This window comes from Simochromis diagramma, unplaced genomic scaffold, assembly GCF_900408965.1.
Source record: "Simochromis diagramma unplaced genomic scaffold, fSimDia1.1 OVJJ01000371.1, whole genome shotgun sequence".
Lineage (NCBI taxonomy): Eukaryota > Metazoa > Chordata > Actinopteri > Cichliformes > Cichlidae > Simochromis > Simochromis diagramma.
In genome coordinates, this window is record NW_024386920.1 from 5,607,655 (window position 1) to 5,632,083 (window position 24,429).

The 24,429-nt window shown below is 41.0% G+C and overlaps 1 protein-coding gene across 1 annotated transcript; it reads left to right on the plus strand.

Annotated features, from left to right (window-relative positions):
* The first annotated feature begins 13 nt into the window (after positions 1-13).
* On the plus strand, positions 14-18,750 carry fbxo18 (F-box DNA helicase 1). The gene is made up of 21 exons (XM_040036543.1): positions 14-828; positions 1,097-1,252; positions 1,829-2,445; positions 2,535-2,671; positions 3,014-3,161; positions 3,256-3,437; positions 3,522-3,596; positions 6,368-6,459; positions 7,000-7,168; positions 7,248-7,467; positions 7,577-7,664; positions 7,755-7,850; positions 7,964-8,100; positions 9,780-9,876; positions 9,982-10,148; positions 10,291-10,387; positions 11,348-11,545; positions 13,780-13,905; positions 14,053-14,159; positions 17,576-17,710; positions 17,795-18,750. The coding sequence occupies exons 1-21, from the start codon at positions 810-812 to the stop codon at positions 17,957-17,959; spliced, it is 3,228 nt and encodes a 1,075-aa protein (XP_039892477.1). The 5' UTR covers positions 14-809; the 3' UTR covers positions 17,960-18,750.
* Positions 18,751-24,429: the final 5,679 nt, after the last annotated feature.

Here is a 24,429-nt window from a genome sequence, read left to right on the forward strand (position 1 = left end):
AATGCTTTGGTGAAGAAATTTGTGGAACAAATGATTTGAAGGCAAATGCTTAGAGTGCTCACTTTAATCAACATCGAACTATTATGATGCATTTTTTTTAATTATTATTTTTTTTAATTTTTTTGCTGTTACAGTTGTTAAATGCTCATAAGAAACATGGCTGCCATTTCAAATAAGATCAGGGAATGTGTAAATGAACCCTGTAAGCCAAACAGAGTTCTGTCTGTTATGTTAAGGGTCTACTAATCAAATTAGTTTGTCATTTAAATAAGAGGATAATCTTTTATATTTTATTTAATCAGTTTTTAAATTGATTACATTAATCGTTCTTGCTCACTTTTGCAAAAACTTTGTGGCATCTGGATCAAGCCATTGAAAAACTGGAACTTCGCTCGATGTCGCAAAATGCGAATTTCAGCTTTCCAGTAGGTGGCGATGATGCGCCTTTCAAGTTGGTTTGAGATTCAAAGAAGAACAAACCGACCAATTACACCAGACCTGCAACTTCAGAAGCTTTCCTCGAAAACAAAAACATACATGCACGTTTTCTCCAATGAATCCCTGTTAACGTTAAATTAGTCCGCTTACATTTAGGAGCAGTCGCGTTTTTAAAGTAGTTTTTGCATTAGCAGTACTTCTGGGAGAAGTACTGCTAATGTTAGCAGGCACACACGGGCTAGCAGTGATCGTTTGTGGACGTTAGCTTGGACGGTTCGGGTGTATTTTCGGAGGCTGTTCGTGTGTAAAGACTTCTTTACGTGAAATTATGGGGCTTTGTTACTGAAAGATTGTAGGTGTAGCAGCAGAAAATGGAGGTGTCTGTTAAAGGTAAGTTCAGGATTTAAAGCTAAGTACACTGTATGTACTCATGTACTACTTTTGAAATGCACGTATACGAAAAATAAAGTTTTAACGAGATTTTTTAGACTTGTTGCCTTGTTTTATCCCACAAAACTGAATATAATCTTTAATGGTAAACTAGTTAGCAAACAATTGTAGGCTGAAATCTAAGGAAAGGCTTACCCTGCATGCAGGATAATCCCAGTACTGTGATTTGAATTGTTCTGCCACGTCTGGATGTTGTGTGGTTTCCTAGGAAAGGCCAAGAGGAGGCACCTGAATGCAGAAGACTGTGATGGACTGGGACAAAGAGCAGTCCTCACCCGGCCTCACACCTTTAACCAGAGGATGGGCAACCGTGATCCGAACCGGGGGCTTTACCCCAGGACACCCACTAAGCGGCCAAAGTTTGGTAATGTGGTGTAAAGCTTTTATTACAGTGTGGTGTGAGAAAAGGAACACTGAGCATGTGACTTGGTAAATGTTAAATGGACTGGTTCTTATATAGCACTTTTCAACTCTATATGAGCACTCAAAGTACTTTATACAACTAATTAATTCACCCAATCAATAACTGTTAAGTGCTGACTGCTTAACAGATGACCTGCTCTACCACGTGAGCTACAGACACCCCAGCTTCTTTGTGTCATGTCTTTAGGAGGAAGACACAGTTTTTGTAGTGGACTGTAAACCAAGCAGTCAAGCTGTGATTGAAGTGCACTACATTTAACTGTAAATTTAATGCAATTTTAAATATGAGACCCAAAGATATGTTGGAGCAAGTAAGGCTGAAAACCACCAATAAAACTATCAGAGATCGGCAAAGACCTTAGAATTTGATAAATCAACACTTAGCAGCTCAGTGACAAATGAAAGAACACAACAGACAACCTTACTAAACTAAACCAATGATTTATGGATGTATTTTTTGCCTTTTGACAAAAAGTCGAAGGAATCAGATTATAAATCTTTGTCCTTTTTCTCTTAGCACCTGCCACAGGAAGTCCTTCTGGGAGACAAAAGGGTATCAATGAATTTTTTTCTGTGGCGAGAGTCCTCAGCTCCAGTCCGCACAAATCCTCCCTGCCTTCCACCTCCAAGGAAGAGCCAAGAGCTGCAGAAGAAGAGGAGGATGACGATATCAGCCTGTTGGCTGTACCTTTGGCACCACAGCTCAGGGTAACAGAGGAGGAGATCGATGACAGTCTTTTAGCTGCTGTGATGATGCCAGAGCCTGGGGCAGGCGAGGAGGAGGAGGAGATTGACGATGCCAGCCTGTTGGCTGTTGAGATGATGCCGCAGTCTAAGGTGAAGGAAGAGCAGCAGGTGGATTATCTGGAGGGAATGACGGCTGAGATGTTTGGGAATGATGATGAATTTGACCAGTGTGACATTGATAATGAAGAAGAGGAGGTGGAGGCCCTTCCCGATGCCCACTTTGGGCTCCTGGGCAGCAGAAGCGGCTTGCTGAAACCCCAGGGCTGCATGGACGACCTTCCAGAGGAGGTGCTGAGAGAGGTGCTGTGCCTCCTACCTGCCCAGGACCTGTACCTCAATGTCAGGCTCGTTTGCCATCGCTGGAGGAACATCGTCCAGGACAGCACGGTAAGATGACACCAAACAACAATCGCAAAATGAAAATGAGCACGTGGAGCGAAATGTCAAAGTCATGTTGGATGTGCTTCTCTTCACAGTTTGTGCCTTTCAAGAAACAATACTATCGCTACATGATGCGAGAGAGGCATACAGAGATGGAGATCTGCTCCATTCTGAGGAACAGCGGTATAACAGGGCCAGCACCTTCAGAGCACAGCATACGAAAGCTAGTTGTGTAAGTTACTCTTTCTTTAATAAGAAAACTTACAAAACAGTTGAAGTTCTTGTAAAATGTCCACCACATGAAGTCTCGCCTAGAACTGCAGAAAATTATTCATGTATTTCTGGTTAATATGATTCCAATATGACTGTTTCTGATCTGACTGGGAAGGTTGGTTTGGGAAGTGATGCAAGTCTCTCCTGTATACGAGTTGCTGTGGCCACCCTCGCTGTGTAAAAAAAAAAAAAAAGTGTAAATAAGCTGATCTCACATTGTGTGTGTGACTGGAATTTGATATCAATTTCTCATTTTTAAAATGTCACTCTGTGTGTTTGTGTGTGTTGTCTTTATTATCAGTTTAATGGCTCAGCATAAGGTTGGAGAGCGCTTGAGGCCAGATGACGTTCTGGAGCGTGTAAAGAAACATCGCCTTTTCCCTCAAGCTGAGGCCTCCATCAGACTGCGTATTTCTGATGTTCAGAAGCACTTTAACCTTGGAATTACTGTATGACTCACTCATTAATACATAAAAAATGCCATGTGATCATATAGAGACAATCTGAGTTTTAAAGTGTGTCCACAATGGATCTGATTTCCAGGGTCCTAACCCGTATGCAGCCATGGCTGTCATACTGATCCTGAGTGAGGGTGTTGGTGATGTGCAGGCCTTGGTGTCTCTGCTCACGGGCTGCATGTCACACTCGGCCATCACAGAGTACCTCTGCCACATGGCCATGATGCTGCTCGCTTTAGAAAGGAACAAAGTCACTGTCAGTAACAGGTAAGATGAATAACGAGTAGCAATCCGGATTTCTGTTCTCATCATTCGTCACACTGTTTGTTTTTCTTTTTTCTGCCTGCTCAGGTTGCATTACAACATTTACTATGTCCTCCACCTGATGGAGAATGGCCCCTTCCCTGTCAGCTCTCCACAGAGCAGGTGAGGTCAAAATATGTTAGTTCTGTAATACCGATACAGGGACGCTAAATATCGATATTTTATTCAATACTTTGAGAAGACTGAATAAGAGCGGCTCAGCAAGCTTTCTTTCTGTATGTGATTTGAAGCGTTTCTCTTGTTGTTGCAAGAATTTATTCCAACTGATCCTATAATTCTCAGCAGTTTCAGTCAGCTCTGGTAAACTCTCATTAGGTGAAGCCCATTAACCGATTAAGATAAGAAGAATTTTGTTTATCCCGAGGGAAATTCTTTTGTCGCAAACATGCTCAATGCTACAAGAGAAAAAATGAGTGCAGATAAAATAAAATAACATAACTATCGATACAAGTAATTATAACAAGTGACATAATGTTAGTGCAATGAATAAAAAGAGAGTAGCAGCATATGATGGGGGGATGAAACAAACATTCAGTAACATAGAGATGAATAATATTGCACAATCTGAGTGAGAACAAAATACAATCATATTAATCCTAGAAAATCATCTACCGATGAAAGAAGAGTTGTACAGTCTTATTGCCACCGGCAGGAAGGATTTCCTGTGGTGGTCAGTTCTGCATTCAGAGGCGATGAGTTTTTTTCTACGTGTGCTCCGATGGCCCATCATGGAGGCGTAGAAGGGTTGTCCATGATACTGAGACACTTTTCTAGCATTCTCCTCTCAGACACGTCCATCGGGTTCTCCAGTCTGACACCCAGGACAGAACCAGCCTTTTTAACCAGGTTGTTCAGCCTGTTGCCATCAGCTGTCTTCACCCCACTGCCGCAGCACAAAGCTGCAAAGAACACAACATTCTCTACCACAGAGTGATAGAACTTGGTAAATATTTTCCTACAAACATTAAAGGACCTAAGCTGCATCAGTAGGAAAAGCCAGCTCTGGCCTTTCTTGAAGACAGCTTCTGTGTTCTTGGACCGTCCAGTTTACAGTCAGTGTGTACCCCCAGGTACCGGTAGTCCTCAACTACCTCCACAACAGCCCCTCTGATGGTTACAGGGGTGGGAGGAGGAGCATGCTGCTTAGGATGTTATCCGAGTGGCAGCTCTTCAGCCAGACATGCTGTGGTCAATTTGTTAAATAGTCCGTAATCCAAGCTACCGTTGATGCATCCACCTGCATTTTCTTGAGCTTATTGCCCAGCATTGATGGACTGATCATGTTAAAAGCATTCGAAGAACATGACCCTCACAATGCTCTCAACAATGTCCAGATGAGAATAAGCCTGGTCCAGCAGGTAGGTGATGGCGTCCTCCATGGCGATACGGGGTTGATAAGCAAACTTTAAGGAGTTCAGCCAAGGCTCCACCAGCAGATGCAGGTGAGTCTCCAGCGTCTTCATGACGTGTGAGGTCAGAGCCACTGGCTTGTAGTCACTGGGGATCGACGGGTTGATCTTTTTGGGGACAGGAACCAGGCAGGATGTCTTCCAGAGTGATGGGACCCTCTGCAGTTTCAGACTCATGTTAAAGATCTGATGTAGAGCTCTAGACAGCTGAGCAGCACAGCACCTGAGGGCCCTGGAACAGACACTATCAAGGCCAGCAGATTTGCTGGAGTGGAGTATGCACAGTTCCCTTTTGATGTCATCTGCTGAGAGGGACAAAGAGAGACAGGCTGAGGGAGCAGGAGGGGGGGGGAGGAAAATGAAGAAGATGGGAAGAGCTGGGTGTGGGGACAGGAGATGCAGGGCAGTCAAACCTATTGAAGTGCAGATTTAGGTTGATTGCACATTCAACATCCCCATCCATCCACACACCTCTTTTGTCTCAGGCCAGTAATGGCCCACATTCCCTTCCACACCTCCCTGGTATTGTTTTCTTGGAGTTTGCTTTCCAGCTTTCTTCTGAGGGACTTGTTTCCCTCAGCAGTCTTGGCTTTAAGCTCCTTCTGCACACATTTCAACTGTTCTTTGTCACAGTTTCTGAAAAATCTCTTTTTCTTGTTTAGCGTAGCTTTGATGTTACCTTGGGTAACAAGGTTTATTGTTGGGGAAGCAATGAATGTTTTTTTTGGGAACCGCATTTTCCGCACAGAAGTTGCTATAGTCTGTAACACAGCCAGTCAGATTGTCAAAATTGTCCCCATGAGCATTACAGAGAACATCCCAGTCCGTTGCCTCAAAGCAGCCCTGCAGAGTCTCTTCTGTCTTCCTTGTCCATCTTATAACAATTTTTGTGACTGCAGGTTGCCTCGGGATGATAGGTTTGTAAAAGGGCTGGAGGTGGACAAGGTTGTGATCAGCCCTGCCCAGGGGAGTAAACAATGATAATTATGACGAGGGAAAACTCTCACGGTAGATAATACGGTCGAAGACCGATTGCTAACAGTTCAGTGTGTTTATTACGCACAGCTGTCCTCACCTTAACGTGACTAGAGGAACACCAGCGGTTGTTTACATAAAGAGCGAGTCCTCCTCCCCTTATACCGTCATAATTACTTGCAAGTTGCTTAAACCTTCCTTGATGGAGGTTCAGTCCTTTTTTTTCTGGATCTAATCATGTTTCAGCTCATGATGTTTGTTTAACTGTCTTAAGAGGGATTCAAACTGCAGGCCAAACTAATTCACTGGAGACCATTTTTTTCGGATTGATTTTTGCTTATTCACATAATAAACTAACAGCCAGTGTGATTTTCTTTTTTTCTGAACTTGTATATGTAATATTCAGCAGACATTTAAATAATTAGAGCTGGACTGATGCTTGAGGAGTTTTAGCACTTTTTTTTTGTTTGTTTCTGGTGTCTCTGCTAGGCGGCCCCAGATCCACCTCACGCAAGAACAGCAGCAGATCCTCAGCCACAATATCCAGGATGACCACGTGGTTAAGATAATAGCATTTGCAGGTACAGTAAAGAAGTGGAATTGGAGACAGTGCCCTTACATGAATCTTTTAGGCCAGCCAGAGTATGTGTCACTGGCCAGTGGATTGAATGTTTATGGAAGAACAACACTGCAATGTCCATTTTTATTAACTTTTCCCATTCGTTCCCATTGCATGTACCCTCTGCACTAAATAAGTTTAATGCTATAGGATTTGATACATCACCAGGGGGCGCTCTTTCTCCTTTATAACACCTTGGTAAAATGGGTCTAATATGCTCATTTTTATACGCTCATTTCTTTATGTTATAGCTGTGGGATTGCCCTGGAGGAGCGTTACATGATTACATGAAGCCTTTTAGCCTGAAATGAGCCATTTTACCTCCGTTCTCTTTAAGGTTCTGCAGCAGACAGTGGTATAAAGATGCAGTCAGCCCGTAGGGAACATAGATGTAAAATATGAATCTTTTGTCATCAGTGCAGCTTGTGTGATGTAGGCTACATTTGCAGATGACGGGTCTTTGTGTCGTAGCTTCATTAAAGGTCAGTGCTGTGTGACACAGGTACTGGGAAGACTACCACACTAGTGAAGTACGCTGAGCAGCGGCCGGACCTTCGCTTCCTTTATGTGGCCTTCAACAATTCTGTGGCTTCGGAGGCACGCCGCCGCTTCCCCAGGAACGTGGACTGCAAGACCGTCCACTCGTTGGCCTATAATGACGTAGGGAAGAGGTGAGAATCGGAGTTCTCAGATGCTCGTGATGGCAGGCCTTCGTTTTAATACTATCGTGCTCTCTTCTCTCCCTTTCAGATACAAATTCCGTGACAAGCTGACCTTTAACATGAAGGCTTTCGCCATCAGTTCTGTTCTGCCCAAAGGCCGCGGTGGCTTCACCAAGGCCAAAGTGGTTATGACAACCCTCAATGCCTTTATGGCTTCTACAGATGAAACCATCACTATAAGACATGTTCCCAACTCTCGTGTGACTAAAAACAACTTCCGCAAGGATATAGATCATGATGAAAAACTGGTATAAACGTTTTAAAGTATATAAAAGATCGGCGCTGTACCTATGAAGTAAATTATTATGAAACTACATCTAAAGTGTGTTTTGTGTTATCATGAAATCCTTGTTTCAGTTGGTCGTTCGTGATGCACAGAGAATCTGGAAAAAAATGAAGGATCTGAATGAGAAGTCAAAAGATGCCTATTACATGACCCACGATGGTACGCCAACTGTGAAATGAAGAAATATAATTATGTTTACTACGTTGTGTAAAGAAATGATGGAGGATCACTGGAACATTTCATTCCCAGGTTACCTAAAGTTATGGCAGCTCCAAGACCCAAAGCCTTGCTTGTCGGGTGCATACAATGCTCTTTTCATTGATGAAGCCCAGGACTGCACTCCCGGTACTGAAATACTCCCACAGGCTCACATGTTTGCAGAAAAGCAAATCCTTGATGATTTAGCTCAGCTTTTATGCTTTCATGTTGTCCACTGACTGTTGTTTGTTTTGTTTCAGCCATCATGGATGTGCTGCTGTCTCAGAGCTGTGGGAAAATCCTGGTTGGCGATCCTCATCAGCAGATCTACACCTTCAGAGGAGCTGTTAATGCCTTGAATGTTGTTGAACACACCCACATCTATTACCTCACCCAGGTACACACAACTACCCAAACACACCGAGGTAAACGTGGACAGAAAATGTTATTTAGCATCACATGTGTCAAAGTTGACAAATACAGCAAAAGAAGAAAGATACACTATACTGCCAAAAGTATTCACTCACCCATCTACATCATTGAATTCAGGTGTTCCAGTCACTTCCATGACCACAGGTGGATAAAATCACCCAGGCATGCAGACTGCTTCTATAAACATTGGTGATAGAATCGCTCTCAAGAGCTCAGTGAATTCCAGTGTGGTACCGTGATAGATGCCACATGCTCCTCGCTACTAAATATTCCACAGTCAGATGTTAGTGATATTATAACAAAGGGGAAACGATTGAGAATGACAGCGACACAGCCATGAGATTGTAGGCCGCATAAAATCACAGAACGAGGTCAGCAGGTGCCGAGGCCCATAGTGTGCAGAGGCTTTCTGAAAAATCAATCGCCGCAGACGTCCAAAGTTCATGTAAGCTTCAGATTAGCTCAAGAGCGGTGGGTATAGAGCTTCATGCCTGAGCAGCTGCATGCAAGCCTTGCATCATCAAGCGGAATGCAAAGCGTTGGATGCAGTGGTGGTGTAGAGCACCACCACTGCATTGGCCCCTTAGTTCTACTGAAAGGTACCCTTAACGCTTCAGCATACCAAAACATGTTGCACAACTTCATGCTCCCAACTTTGCAGGAACAGTCTGGACCTCAAATGTGCTTTTGGAATAATCATCAAAAAGAATGTTTTTGTTCCCATAAACACACTCCTACATCTTGTAGAAAGCTGTCCCAGAAGAGTTGAACTGTTGCATTTGGCATCTGTTTATATGAAAGAGGAGACATCAGATACAGTCTGGTGACATGTAAACAAAGCTTAAACTCAGCTTTTTGGCCATCCGTTTTCCATTTTAGCACAGTGCGACCACACCGGCAGTTTCCTTTGGCATGTTGTCAGTCAGTTTGGAGTTCCAAGGAAAAGTTAAAACCTTAAATCTAGTAGTAGCTAATATTAGCTAGTAGCTCATAGTCATGCACATCAGCAGTTACAATGCACATCAGGTTGCAGTTGAAGAAGATTAAAGGACATGTGACCATCTCACTCATTCAGCTTAAACGTGGGAGATTGCAGCTTCACTTTGGCTGATTCTTCCAAATATTCCTGCAGGAGTTATGATGTCACTAGGAAAAACTGCTATCAGTTTCAAGTAGCATGTTATCTTCACTTAACCTGCTTATGTTGGCGTGTGTCAAGTAGCTGACTGACGCCTGCAAGCAGGAAGACAACTGCCTCGTGTGCATCTTTTCCTCCTCTCACCCTAAATAAATCGGTCACAGCAGATGGCCGCCCCTCCCCGAGCCTGGTTCTGCCAGAGGTTTCTTCTTGTTAAAAGGGAGTTTTTCCTTCCCACTGTCGCCAAGTACTTGCTCATGTCGTATGATTATTGGGGTTTTCTCTGTGTTATTGTAGGGTCTTTACCTTCAAATGGTGACTGTTGTTGTGATTTGGTGCTGTATAAATAAAATTGTATTGAAGCATGTTATAAAGTTTGCAGTTATACTTTCCCCTGCTATTCAACTGTAAATTCTAAATGTCTTTATAAAAAAAAAAAAAAGGATCAAGCATGTATAATCTTTTTGCTCCTATTATTAAACCTTCATGCCATTTATGTTGTCCAGAGCTTTCGATTTGGTGCTGAGATCGCCTATGTGGGTGCCACCATCCTCAAAGTTTGCAAGGGAGTTCAGAAAATTCTTGTCGGAGGAAACCAGAAGGGTAAACTCTTCCTAAAAATGAAAAAATATGTGGTTTTTCAGAACCAGTTTCAGTTTTTTAAAGACTTGAGCATAATTGATTTTGACTGTTTTATTTATTCTGTAGGCGGGGTGTGTGACAATGCTGCAGACAGAGTCGTTGAGGCTGTGGGGGCAGGTGCATGCCAAAGCCGAGGGAAGACAGCTATCTTATCTAGGTGCAATTTCGGCGTGTTTAGTGAAGCCGTTCGACTTACAGATGCAAATCCCAGCTGCAGGCTCCACTTCATCGGCGTGAGTGTGTATCCACATATAATTATACGAAGGGATGAGTTACGTTGCGGGTTAAATTTGATCAAAAATGAAGACTTTATTGTTTGTTATCAATGTATGTAACGTTTAGAAATCAGTATGTGATATTGATATTTTCCCTCAGGATATAAAGAACATCGGGCTGGACCGTATCATGGATGTATGGCACCTGCTGCAGCAAACAGGGCAGCAGCTCCAAGAAGGAGAACGAAGACCTCACTGTAAGAATAAAATGATACACAGCAATGGAATATAGTATTTCCCATAGCATGAGAATATTGTGACAGGAGTATATTTGTGGTATATTTGCTTTGCCAAATAAATAAATTGTATGCATGTTTTAATCCATCTGCTCTCTTTCAAACTGCATTGAGCAATGATGCTCCCTGTTCTGCACTTTTTACACCATCTGCTCCATCTTCTGATTGGAGTGGCTCTATAGCTTGCCATTGATACCAGAGCCGAACATATCTTACCAGCCACTGTTAGATTGTGGGGACTGAAGGTGGCTGTTTAGCAGCAACTTTCAAAATCCTAATAATCATATTGTTGCTTTGTTTAGGGGAAGAAAAAAAAAAGTAAATAACAAAGTGTATCTCTGGCCCATGAAAAGAAAGTTTTTATTCTGTAATTATAATTTATTTCCTTTAGGTAAAAGGTTTATATTAGGCTTTTAGTGCTTTCAACAGCTTTGTTTGTGTAGGTTCAGTCATCCAGGTCAGGCGCTTAACTTGAAGGTAATGGGATTCATTTTTTAGGTTTCCAAAGACGTTTCACTTCTCATCTGAGAAGTTTTGTTCAGTTCAAAAGATTTGGTGGGGAGTCCGGTTCTCAAGCACTTTCATTTACTGTTTGTTTAAAAAACTCTTGAAAAGTTCCCAAATGTGTTTTGGAAGTTCAGGTATTCAAAGATCCATGAGGTAACATCTTTCCTCTGATCATGATCCAAATATTAAAGATGTCCACGAAGTCCTCAAGTCCATAACCCTGCAGTGATAATCAACCTTATTCATACTCCTTCTTTTAACCACGATCAGGACATATTTAATAATCTCTTTATTTCCGTTGTTCTGTGCTGTGTTATTGCTCTAGTTTTACAAATGAAGTAAAAAAAAAAAGAAAAGCAGCGTTTCAAAGAACTCAAACTTCGGACACTAATGTTGAACTTTCTCTGCTTTCAGACATCAGGGACCCCCTGATCCGCTCGTTCGCCTCTCGTCGAAGTGAGAATCCCTTCTTTGCTTTCAAAAATTATGTTGAACAAACAGAAGATAATGAACTTCAAGCAAAGGTGACCATCGTGGAAAAGTATCGGAAACGAATCCCCGAGCTGGTGTCAAGACTGAAGGCCTGTTCTGAAAACGATTTATGCAATGCAGGTACACACACACACACACACACACACACACACACACACACACACACACACACAGCATTATCCACAAAGAAGCCTGGAAAAATAATAACTTAATAAAGTGACTTCAGTTACTAAAAAGAATTTAATTTATTTATTTTTTTTAACCTTTATTTAACCAGGAAGATCTCATTGAGATTAAAAACTCTTTTTCAAGGGAGACCTGGCCAAGATAGAAACACTTATTCCTTTCCTCAAATAAGGATGGAAAATTTCTTTTTGGGTATCAAAAGCGGGATTGATTTTAGAAGTTAAAATAATTTTGTGTTTGCTGAAAAATGAAGAAACGGCAGCTCAGTTTTTTTCCTGATTCTTGCTTGTTTCTTTAGGTTTTACATTCACTCAAAAACTGGATTTTGTATTTCCGTTTAGAACGTAGTAGGATACGATGTAACTGTACAATAGTGAGGAATATCGTGTCGTGGGAGGAAAAAAGACAACTTCTGCTTTCTACATGGTGCTATTTTAACCACACTGATAAAAATCCCCTTCAGATTTTTGCATGCAGCCAGATTCAAATGTTTGTACAGCATTTCTGGGGAATTCAAACTTTTTTTTTTTTTTTTTTTTTTTTTTTTTTTTTTTTTTTTTTTTTTTTACTTTGGTGGAGCATAAACATCCATTACTTCATTTTTAGCTATTCTTGAATTTGCTTGTGTTTGTTGTCCATTTGAAAGCTCTGCTTCCAGTTCCACTTCAGTTTGTGGTTCATGATGACATAACATAATCACAGACTTGCTTCAGATTTGTCAGCTGCACATACATGATGTGAATCTCCTGTTAGTGACGTAGATCGACCAGTAAATTGAGAGCTTCGCTTTTACACTCAGCTCTTTCTTCACCATGATGGACCGGTACAGCATCACTGCAGCTGCAGCACCAATCCGTCTGTCGAACTCCCGCTCTCTTCTTCCATCATTCGTGAACAAGACCCTGAGATATTTAAACTCCTCCACTTGGGGCAGAAACTCGTCCCTAACCTGGAGTGGGCGCTGCACCCTTTTCCGGCTGAGGACTATGACCTCAGATTTGGAGGACACAATGTACCCGTTTTCTCATGGGTACATTGGGACTTCTTTCGTGTGGTTGTCATGTTTAAACAATGCTCAGTTGTTAATAATGGACCCCAAGGTGTGTCAAGAAAATCCTCGCTATATCACTACACTACCAGTACCCACAGCCTCAATGCACAAAAGTTTCTTCTATTCATCTGGACGTAGCGTTTTCAGTGCGAGAAACGTTTTGTCACTCATCCAAGTGACTTCTTCAGTCTCAGCTCACTGCGGGTTTCCCCAATCTTATAAAAAGTACAGTTGCAGTCACTTGGATGAGTGAAGAAACGTTTCTCGCACTGAGAGCGCTACGTCCAGAAGAACAGAATCTTCTTTGGGATTTACTTATCTGGATGACTGAGCATGAATCAAGACACAGCCTGAATGGTTGACAGAAGGCAGGATGGATCCTTTCATGTTTTTCTTTTTCTTTTTCTTTTTTTTTTTTTAAACTGGCAAACTGACTCCCGGCTCTTATTTTGTCCTGCTGCACCTTTGATTTGGGTCAGTTCTGCACAGTTCCTTTCTTTAACTACATGTACATGTGAAAGCTCCTGAAATATGAATCTGCATCCAATAAAATCTTCTTCTACCCTGGTTTGTTGTGTTGGGGTGGTCAGTACAGACTCCATCACAGTAAAATACAGTGGATTTGTTCTAAATAATTTGAAGATGATTCCAAATCCCTTTGCTGACTCATTCACATTAACCTTATAGTGATGTCTATAAATCTTCTCGTGATGACTTCATGCGTCATGCCAGGGGCTTAAATGACGTGGATGACAGCCATCACTATAACCACTGCCGACACTCAATAATTTTCTATGTGTTTAATAATTTTTTATTTAATTTGATGCTGATTTGTTGAAATTGAAACAAGCACCAGGAAGTGAAGCAAGAGGGAAAAAAAGCAGGGGACTCGTCGTCTTCTTACTCAGTGACAGTCTTTGTCTCTCAAACCTCACCATCAGCAACTATAGACTATTTATTTTATTGTTATGGAGATGTTCACATGAGCTGGAACATCTTTTCTTTTGTCTCTCTTTTTTCTTTCAGGATTAGATAGATGACTTTAATTGTCTGGAGGATGGAGTCTTTCTTTTAATGAGTGTTGTTTTTCCACTCTGTGTTCTGGCTCTCCTTCCAGACTTCATAGTTGGAACTGTCCATAAGTCTAAAGGTCTGGAGTTTGACACTGTGATGGTCACTGATGACTTTGTCAAGGTTCCCTGTTCTAAGCACAACCTGCGCCACAGTCCTGAATTCTCATTTGGTATGTTATGTTTTTTGGCTTGTTGTTTTTTTTTTCTTGGACCTTTTTTATCATGAGTGGCATGAAGCACGTCTAGTAAGGAGGATAATTTCTACCTGAAAGCGGGAATGTTGTTTAACTGTTGTTGTTTCTCCCCCCGACACACAGCTAAAATTCCTGACGATGAGTGGAACCTGCTGTACGTGGCTGTCACTCGTGCCAAAACGACTCTCATCATCACAAAAAACATCCGGCGCATCATCACAATGGCTGGGGTACGAAACTCTCACACTGTGCATCTCACTTCTTATCCTATTGCTGTGCAGTTTCAGTAACGCCTTCACATGTAAACCTCATAATGGCATCAAAACAACACGGTCATGAGAATAGATGCACTTCATTTAAACCAAACCTTGAGAAATGACTGTCACAGCAGTTACAGCATTAAACACAACCTGGAGCACATTTAAAAGAATGAAGAAATGAGAAAATCTAAAGAACGAAAAAAAGCTGCCCCTTGCTCTCAACTCGGGACCCGCCCAGCTTCACGTTGTCAATCCTTTCGCCTATTGACGCTTGAAGCCACACAGTGTCGTTGACTTCCTAGTTTCAGATTACTGCAATGCTGCTTCTCCCTTACTGTGTGTCCTGTAATTTCCAGTAAGTGGCACTGAGGGTGGTTTGGATCCATGTGTTTTCCATTATGATTCAAAGACAGAATTTCCTCCAAAAATTACTTTTCAGCACATTTTACACGTGGCAGTATTCAGGATAAAGAAGTATTTCTTTGCAGTAACATGACCAGGTTTGCATGACTTTCAGTCCAAAAATGTATCAATCCCTCTGCTGCCTTCCGGACTGAAAAACCCCAAAGCCAGGTACAGAATGTGGTTGGGGAAGTTTAAATGCAGCTCCAGCTCCATGAAACAAATACAGTTGTGCTGGAAGTTTCCATACACTCATCATGGGCATGACTGTCATAATTATGTGGGTCTTTTTGGGGGGATTTCTTTGAACTATTCTTTTTCCAAGGTGGAATGATTACACAGCAGATATTTTTAATGACTTCCAAAAACAAGAATTGGGAAAATTAAATGGAGAATTGTAGATTTACAAAATTTGGTCATGTCTTTCTGAGCGATTTCTTAAAATCTGTACGTAAGTACAAGATATTCGGATGGGTCACTCCTTTCAGGATCTGGAAGACGACCCAAGCTGATTACAGGATTTATTCCAGGCAGCAGAACTTTCAGTGTGAAAATAAAAAAAAGAAGGAAAAAGCAAAAAAAAAGCAATGAAGTAGAACAGCGACTGCTATAACAGGCAGCTGTGCCAACAATTAAAAAAAAAAAAATCTTTTTTTAATACCACTTCTTGACAGTGATCACTGTTTGACAGTATATACAAACACTAATCACCCTTTCCTCAATACAAAATATAATATAAGGTGCTCAGTGTTTCCCTTTTGTCAGAGGAAAAAAAGACATGACTTGCTGGACACTGAAAGTTTTTCCTCATCTTTTTTTTCTGACTGTTTCTCCACTAGTTTAGCATTTAGCTAAGCTAGGGTCAGCATGAGGAGGTACCTGGGCCCTACAGAGGTTGCACAGGTAGTCCAACTCTTTCAGATGGGACATCAATGCATGTCTTTGCCAGAAGGTTTGCTGTGTCTCCCAGCACAGTCTGAAGAGCATGGAGGAGATTTCTAGGAGGGTTGTTACAAGCGTGAAAGGGTGTGGAGAAGCCATGGAGAACACTGTGCTTCATCATCAAACGTGGCTGGTTTGGTGGTGCAAATTGAAACAGCCTGCAGCATCATTTTCTTCACTTTGATTTTCAGGGTGTCTTTAAATTCATCCCTCTGTGGGATGATCATTTTCATTTCCATCAAATGATGTGACATCCTTTTGTTATTTTGTTCCCATGTCAGTATAGATATCCAGTATGATTTTTTTTTTCTCATTGATCTGATGTATTTTGAAAGCACTGTATTTGTTAATTAGCATTTCCAGTGACTCAAAGGACTTTGATTTTCAGCCCCTTATATTTCCAGTACAGCTAAACTAAAACGTTTTCTGTTTAGGGAGGTTTTATCAAGCTTTGATTATCTTTTGTAAACATAGACTGTTGCCTGAACTCCACGATAAAGTTTTCCCATTGTAAATGCAGCCCAGTCAGTGTACAGATGTTGGGAGCCGAGTCAGTGAGATCAGTTTTTGCAGAAAGCCAAACAGTCTAGAACGCACACTCTAAAAGGAGTGGTGGGCAAATTGCATGGCCATAATAGTCTGCTGTTGTTCTCTTTTCTTTTTGCTTCTTGGGTGGTTGTTGGATTCTGTTTGGAGACGGGTATGTGGTAATGACACCTTCACCTCAGTTTTTTTTTTTTTTTCTTTTGAAAAAACAAAAAGTGCACACAGAGTTTGAAACTTTGGTAACACAACAGCAATGAAGTTAATGCTGCCATCGCAAGTGCAGTTTACGTTTACAATTTACCCTCTGTCTCCTCCTAGATGGTTTAAGGATTTTATATATACGTGTGATGGTTAAGGAAACAGATTTTGATACGATAGCAGCTTTAAACAGTGAAGGAATCTCCCTGAAGCAAGAAGAAACAAAAATAGCTGATCATGTTTGCTCTGCTTTTATACTTCCTGTGTTTTCTCAAGTGGCTTTCACTTCTCTGTCTATAAATTATTACCAAAACTTATGAGCCCTGTATTGTTTCTTTTTCATGGAGTGTTGTTACCATGGTAATTTCAGTGTTCATCTGGAGGACGAACTGCACCCACTGCACCACCGTAGGGTCTCACCAAGAACTTCATCTCGATACCTAATGGGAGTCGGGGTGCTTTTGCCTAACCTGTAGAGGTCTGTGTGTCCCTCGATGGATATGCTTCCCAGACCATCACTGATCCACTACCAAACTGGTCATACTGAACAATGTTACAGGCAGCATAATGCTCTCCATGGCTTCTCCAGACCCTTTCACGTCCGTTACATGTGCTCAGGGTGAACCTGTTGTTATCACACAGGGCATCAGTGGTAGAACTGCCAATTCTGATATCATATGACAAATACCAATGCCAGGCAGTGAATGCAGGGCCCAGTAAAGGATGTTGGGTCCTTAGGCCACCCTCACAAAGTCTGTTTTAGATTGGTCTGAGACTGAAGTAACTGCCTGTCTGCTGGAATCTTCTCCATTCTCTTAGACTGTGCTGGGAGACACTGCAAACCTTTTGGCAATGAAAGATAATGATGTGAGACTACTTGTGCAACCTCTGTAGGTTCTAGGTATCATATCATGCTGCCAGCAGTGACGCTGACTCCAGCCAAATGTAAAACTATTCAGAACAGCCACCTTATAGCTGAGTCACTAAGACCAGCTACTGTTACTATGGGCATCTATTCGTTTTGTTCTTGTACATAGACGATTCTTTTCATGTTCAGCCTTGTGAAACTCAAAAGCTAAAAGTTGTGCCACATGTAGTTTGACATGGTTTATGCTTTACGAGTGTCAGTGCACATCACAGCAACAGCTGGGTGACACGGGTGGGCTGGATTTGGCTCATGGGTTTGGTTTTTAGCGTGTGCGCTCCCAGACTGTCTATCAAATGTCCTGCTCCTTGTATTCCAGGCGGTTTTATCCATATAAATGAAACTGTCTGCCATTTCTCACTGTTATCTCTAGGAGTACTTTTTTAGGTCAGAGATGCCCAGTTCCCTACTGAAGAGCGACCAGCCTCTCCCATGCTCCATCGCAAACTGTCCCAACTGCATCACCCCAGGCTCAGCCTTCATCATGTGCCGACAGCAGATGCGATGTGTAAGACCCTTCTTTGATGTAAAGGATAATATTATAATATAAGAATATTATTTAATTCTTGTTTCTACTTTTGCCCTCCTGCAGACCGATGGGTTGTCTCAAGGCGGGCCGCTGTGTGAGAAGTGTGTGTGGACCCGCGTCGGGCCCATCGCCTTCCTCATGACCGAAGACGTGCTCTCAATGGCCGAAATCCCACAAAGACTCGACCTGCCGGTCCATCATGCATTTTTCCTGGAGCTTTTTTTCTAACTGCTCGTCTTTAAGGAGCTACAGTGATACGGTCCGGTCGGGAAAATAGATCGAAACGCTCAAAGCAGGACACAGACAACTGGGGTTAATGTTTAGTTAAACAGACCGACTACTGAAAAAGTATTTTGTCTGTTGTGATTATTTTTATACTTTTTGTATAATTTGTGTGATTTTTGAATTGGAGAGTAGAGCCTCCAACCTTGTGTGACTATTAAAAAAAGTTATACTACAGAATAATTTGTAACTTTTTGCAGTTTGTAAGAATGGTCCTTGTTTGTAATCTCATTTTGTTTTGCTTTACAAGCCCATCTGGTTTGTGTTCAAAAGCAATGACCGATAATTATAACAGGAAACTTCAGTGTCTGTATTGCTTCATCAAGTTTACTTTTTAAACTTTGAAGTTAAACAACTTCCAGATGGCTGGTGGGGTGACAGAACAAATGTGTTTGCATCCACTAGTCTTAACTGAAAAGCTGTACAAGTTCCTTGAGTTATGGAAAACAACAAGACAGACAGGAAGAGCAAATGTTACTTAATGACGGCAAAATGTTGACATATTTCAAGTGAAGTTACTGTGGAAGTGGTGTTATCAGTGTCCACTTCCTGCTGCCACAGTCTGAAGTTTGTTGTGAGATACGAGACTGCAGTGATCTTATTTGCAGAAAAAGAAAGCTGTAAGCTCACACTCAATACATTTAACACAACTTGTCAAACATGAGGCTTTGGGGGCCAGATTCAGCCCGCCAAAGACTCCCAACATGGCCCACTGGAAAGCTTTGGAAAATGTGAAGGAAGGAAGGCATAGATTTTGGACTTGCACGGCTTTTACGTACTGACAAAGACCTCAGGATCCATTCATATTGCACCAAAATAAGTCCTACATAAACATTTAAATGACAAAACATGACACTTAAATGACCCTGGTTTAGTCGGACAGCCCTCATTTAAACATCTAGTACTTACGCCCAAAGTAATGGTACATATTTAGTCATGATTTGGATATCAACCTGAAGCACCGCACAAACAACTTTTTTAGTTGCCATCATATAAAGGTCACAGTTACAAATGGAAACACCTGCTGTAATATTAACATTTTCCGTGATACTAAAGATATATATATATATATATATATATATATATACACACACACACACACACAAAGAGGAGACTTTCAATTTCGATCTTTAGATTTTCTCAGGAAGAAGAGCAGGTGGTGCCACAAACATGTTTTGCCTTGTTTTTTTTTTTTACCTTTATACAGAAAACTTTGGCGTGCCGCTGAGCAAACTGAAATTATCTCTATAATCTATAATCTATCTTGGTGGTTTTAACACAGGAAATCAGTACCCTTGCAGACATATTGCATGCAAAGAAACACCTATAGTTGGCTGAAAAAATATAGCAGATATAAGAAGCAAAAGTACATTAAAAAAATATAATTAACATCCTAAGGCTACAAAAAGTTTTGCTTCAAATGCACTTATAGGGCCTCATTATGCAGAATCACGGATTGGCATGCAGACTGGACCACAGGGATCAAACCACCAACCTACTGATTAGCTGATGACCTATAATATCCACAAGGAGAGAGCTCTTCAGCTGACGAGAAGAATTTTCTAAGGAGAAGGACTTTAACACACCACAGATTTCAGCTATCATCAGAGAGCCTCAATTTAAACAAGCTGTCCCTAAATGCTTTTAGGTCATGACATGATGAGGAACAGGAGTGTAGGCTGATCACCTCCACCTTAGAGCAAGGGAAAAAGGGAAGTGAGAGAAGGCAAGAACAAAAGACAAGAAAACCTTGAGAAGCCCAGACACTTACTAGATGTAAAAGTCTGGTACATTTCAGATTAATTATGTGCTAAATAAATCAAAGGATGCCGTTCTGTTTCTTGACTGGGTATCAGTGGGGATAAACATATTTGGCTGGTTCAATAAAGAAACCAACTGCTGGCTGTTTGAACAAATGTTTCTTAAAGATATGCAGCTCAGCAGGATGAAATTCCATCGCTTGATGACTTCATCAGTGTAACTCACAGATATGTTTATGCACAAGCCAGAGTTTGCCCAGAGGCAACATACCAGTTTGATCTGGTTTCGGTACCGTCACGGTAACAGCCCCGTGTCTGCTAATAGCGGAAGTAACAGCTCTGCTCCTCGTATATGTGAAAAAAAAGTGTAACCAAGTTCATCCCAGTTTGTAAAAGGGCAGATGCTACAGCACCAGAGGCATGCTTGACCCAAAGGAATGTCATCATTAAACTTGGTTAAACTTCCTTTGCGCAATTCTTGAGATCTGTCAAGACAAAACTTCCATTTTCAGTGTCTTCAGATGTGCAATTGATTAATATCAAGCCAATCTGATTTGGATCTGGAGACCATTGCTTTCACAGAGGCTGCCAATGATAAAAGCTTGACTACATGATGTACAAGCTGTTCTTATCTCATCACCTCATTAGTAGGTATTTGGATGTCATGCTCATGTTGCATTATGCTAGCTGAAGAGAGAGACATCACTTCGATCTCGTCCCAAGGATTACGTTGGGGAGACCGGGGATAGTTGTAACATTTTTGACATTTCTGTCTGTAAATTGAAGCTCTTTTGAGGTAGTGGATTCAAAATGTAATGCAAAGTATTTACATGTCTCTGCTATTAAATAGTGCAGCTATTTTCTCTGCAGCACAATTACCCATTGCATGGTATGGTCTCAAACACGAAGAGTGAAATGTTACAATTAACCCCATAGTCTGGGTTAGTTGTAACATATCCTGGGGTAAAATGTAACACAATGAAATAAGGGTACTAACAAAACATTAACATGTAATCTTTGTTTATTCAACACATGAATGCACTTACATCCATTTATGTAGCTCTCTCTCTCTCTCTCTCTGTGTGTGTGTGTGTGTGTGTGTGTGTGTGTGTGTGTGTGTGTGTGTGACAGAATGCAGAAATCTAGCTTTTGAACATATTCCAACCCCCCAAAAAAGACAAATTATGGAATTTTCTGCAACTGAATATTTCATTAATTTTGGTTGGTCTTCCTTGAGTTTGGCCTCATTGGCTCAGTGGGCATTGTAACCTACAATTCTTGCACCAATTTTGAACATAACAATGAAGCTGAAAAAATGTAGTTGTTCACCAGCATCGCAATTCCATTACTTTTTATCATGGCTTACCTTGGTGTGGTTTGCAAAGTGCTTCAGAAAGATGAGGAAATCTGTTTCTTGCACCCATCCTGATTTATTTCCACTACCAGTACTTCCTACTGGTTCATCTCTGACACAGTGGTCTGCATAATGTATGTGTGGGAACACAAACAGTGGAGGAATTGTGTTGTCAATGGCATTAACCGCATATACAAAAGCGACCAGTGAACCTCTCTCTGCTGATGTCGTTGCCCCAACTTGTTTAATATAAGTTAAAGTAATAGTGTGGTAAGTTGTAACATCTGCGTTATTGTTACAACTGACCCAGACTCCTATAGCCATGAACTAGCTAACATTACAGCCAACGGCTAAAACATTAGCACTAAAGACCTACACAGAATATATCCCCATAGACATACAAATACCATCATTTAAGTTTGATGAGTTTAACTGAAAAGCAAATAATGCTATTAGAAATTGAAATAAAGTAGAAAAACTTACTTTTTGGCATACAAATTACTTTTTTTCATGTTAAATTGTCTGTGTTTGACAAAATGTGCTGATTTTTCACATGTGATAGCAGAACTGAATTGGGCATGCACAGGATGAGTCACATCATTTGAAACTTAGCCCTGATTGGAGAAATTGGAAGTGTTAGAACTGACCCACGTTACAACTATCCCCGGTCTCCCCTATAGGCCTACACTCGAACCTATACCTGTTACACTGCTGAACACCTTCAATTTGCATGCATTTACTGAACTTTGAACTCCCACACTTTCTTGTGGAATCCCTTGTAATTGCTAGCGATTTTGAATCAATCTATTTGTGGTTTAATGAAATTCCTTTGAGGAATTTCTGGACATGGAGCGTTTCTATCTGTAAGAAGCATCAAGATATAAACAAATCACAAAATAGAAGGAGCGCTCCACACACAGACAGGCAAAGGAAATATGAAAGAACAAATTTAAAAAATGACTAATCTCAGTTTTACTGAGCAGGGGGACAAATTTAGCTTATTTTGGTATTGAAACTTAACAGAACTTCAGATTAAACCTCAAGTTTGGTTAAACTAATGTCTCAGCCCAGGTGTGCTTGTTTTACTCTGAAAACTTCACTCATTATGAATGTTTACTACCTCAACGCTTTACCAGGCGTTGTTGACTCTGTGATGGTAAAATGCTTCTGCTCTGCATCACATAACAGATGGAAGTGTGTTAATATCGCTCCAAGCCTGGTTGTCTCTGTGGTTTGGAGCATACTGGGATATTGATTCTGCACTCTTACATGGACAGCGGTGGTGGGGTATAAAAGACTTTCATGCACTTTGCTGCACATTTAGAATTAATGTGATAAAAGCTGAAAGTACATGAGATATTTTGCATTATTTTACACTGTTTAATACAACTGCTATGAACTCTTTCTTTAATAAATTTAGTGTTTCTACTGCTCCGGTACCAGCACTTCTACATGTACAAATACTGCTGCCAAATCTGTAACAATTAAAGCTTAAGCTAGTGGATCTCAGTCTATATAAACACAGACTTCATTGGAGGGTCCCCCAATATGACTATTACCTATTCTATTCATGGCTATTAGTTATTCCCATAGACAAAGACGTGTGAACTGTGATATAGCTACTGTTTAATAAATGTGCATCTACCATCTTCTATGGTCTCTTTAAACAAACTTTTTTGTATCTAACCACAGACTGTGGTTAGATACATTTTCATTTAAGTTTTAGTTTTGGTAATGTTGATACATATTAATTATTTGGAGGGGACAAAAATATTTTCTCTAATAGATGCCATAGCACCTCTCCTGGGCTACTTATAAATCAAGGGTTATAAATCCAAGGCCCATCTAGTGTTTAACTAGCTTGAGAATAAATAGTGTGGAAATATGTTCGTTCATAGTCGTTAAGGTCGTTTTTCTTGCTAACCAGAATCAGGATATTTTTGATCTTGTGACTATATAAATAAATAAGGCTTATGTATACACTGGAGCAGGTACTTGGTCCATTTTGGACCGCCTTTACTTTCCTTGCATCTGAGACTTGAGATCCCTGCTCTCCTCGCATTATCTTCTATACACGTGAGGCTAAAAGCGCTCCCAGTTTGGAAGCAAGCGTCTTTTGGATCCCCATTTAAACTGCTTTGAGGAAATTCAGGGGATGGACAGCTGCCTTTGGAGAAGTCTGACCTGATGTTTTTGTTCCCACAACTTCAAATTCCAGCTTAAATAATTCTTACTATCCATAATACACTTCAGCCACTTTCCCCCAGGCTACTCTGACGCTAGGATGTCTCCCTCTGAGCTCTCAACTTCTTTTTTGAATCAAAAGGCTTCACTATGGGAAGTTATTTGCTTAAAAAACGTTTCAGCATTCAAATGTGTTCATCTAACTGTTGTAGTGCTCATGAAATGAAAATACATTTAAAAAGAAATCCACACAAAAATCAAAACAGCATAATCATATCACATCATTCTGTTATCAAGGAAGACCTAGTGTCCTCTACACGGGACAGAAGATAAATATAAAGGGGCTTGTAAAGATAAAGATGTAAAGATAAAGGGGCTTGTAGCCTATTCATGTAAAGCGAAAGGTTGACATAAAACGTAAGCTGGATTGAACTAAGGTATCAGCTGGGTTCACAGGCAGAATTACATATTGCAACGTGCGCATCGGACAATTTCTTACCACGGTTCATTGTTCATTCAGAATTATTCTTAAGCAGGGCTGGGCAACTCCAGGCTTTGAGGGCCGGTGTCCTGCAGGTCTTAGATATCACCCTGGGTCAACACACCTCAATCACATGATTAGTTGATTACCAGGCCTCTGGAGAACTTCAAGACATGTTGAGGAGGTCATTTAGCCATTTAAATCAGCTGTGCTGGATCAAGGACACATCTAAAACCTACAGGATACCAGCCCTTGAGGCCTGGAGTTTCCCCACCTATGCTCTAAAGCATTGGGCGTGCCGGTTAAATGGGTGGAAACAGAAATATATTTAGCTCGAGGTGTATTGTGGAGAACAATGTTTTAAGACAGCAGCATTAACGGCTAAAACAAACAAACAAAAAGGGAGAATTTCTGTGCATAAGGCACGAAAACAATGGTTTTCGAAAACAAAACAGTTTTTACTTTATTTCATCATGAGTGAGAGGATTCTGGCCCCATTCCAAGTCTGTTTGCAGAGCATAAACAAACCCAGGTAATTAAATACTGACAATTTCCTTCTTGCATAGTTTTGTGCATACACACTGTGAAGAAGGCCCATGCTTTTGAATTCATTACTGTCAAAACGTCACTGATTTCA

Excerpts from the sequence above, each read along its gene's own strand:
- fbxo18 (XM_040036543.1), top strand. Across the intron at positions 6,460-6,999 it reads TAAGATAATAGCATTTGCAG|GTACTGGGAAGACTACCACA; the intron begins GTACAGTAAAGA and ends TGTGTGACACAG. Across the intron at positions 10,388-11,347 it reads AGGAGAACGAAGACCTCACT|ACATCAGGGACCCCCTGATC; the intron begins GTAAGAATAAAA and ends CTCTGCTTTCAG.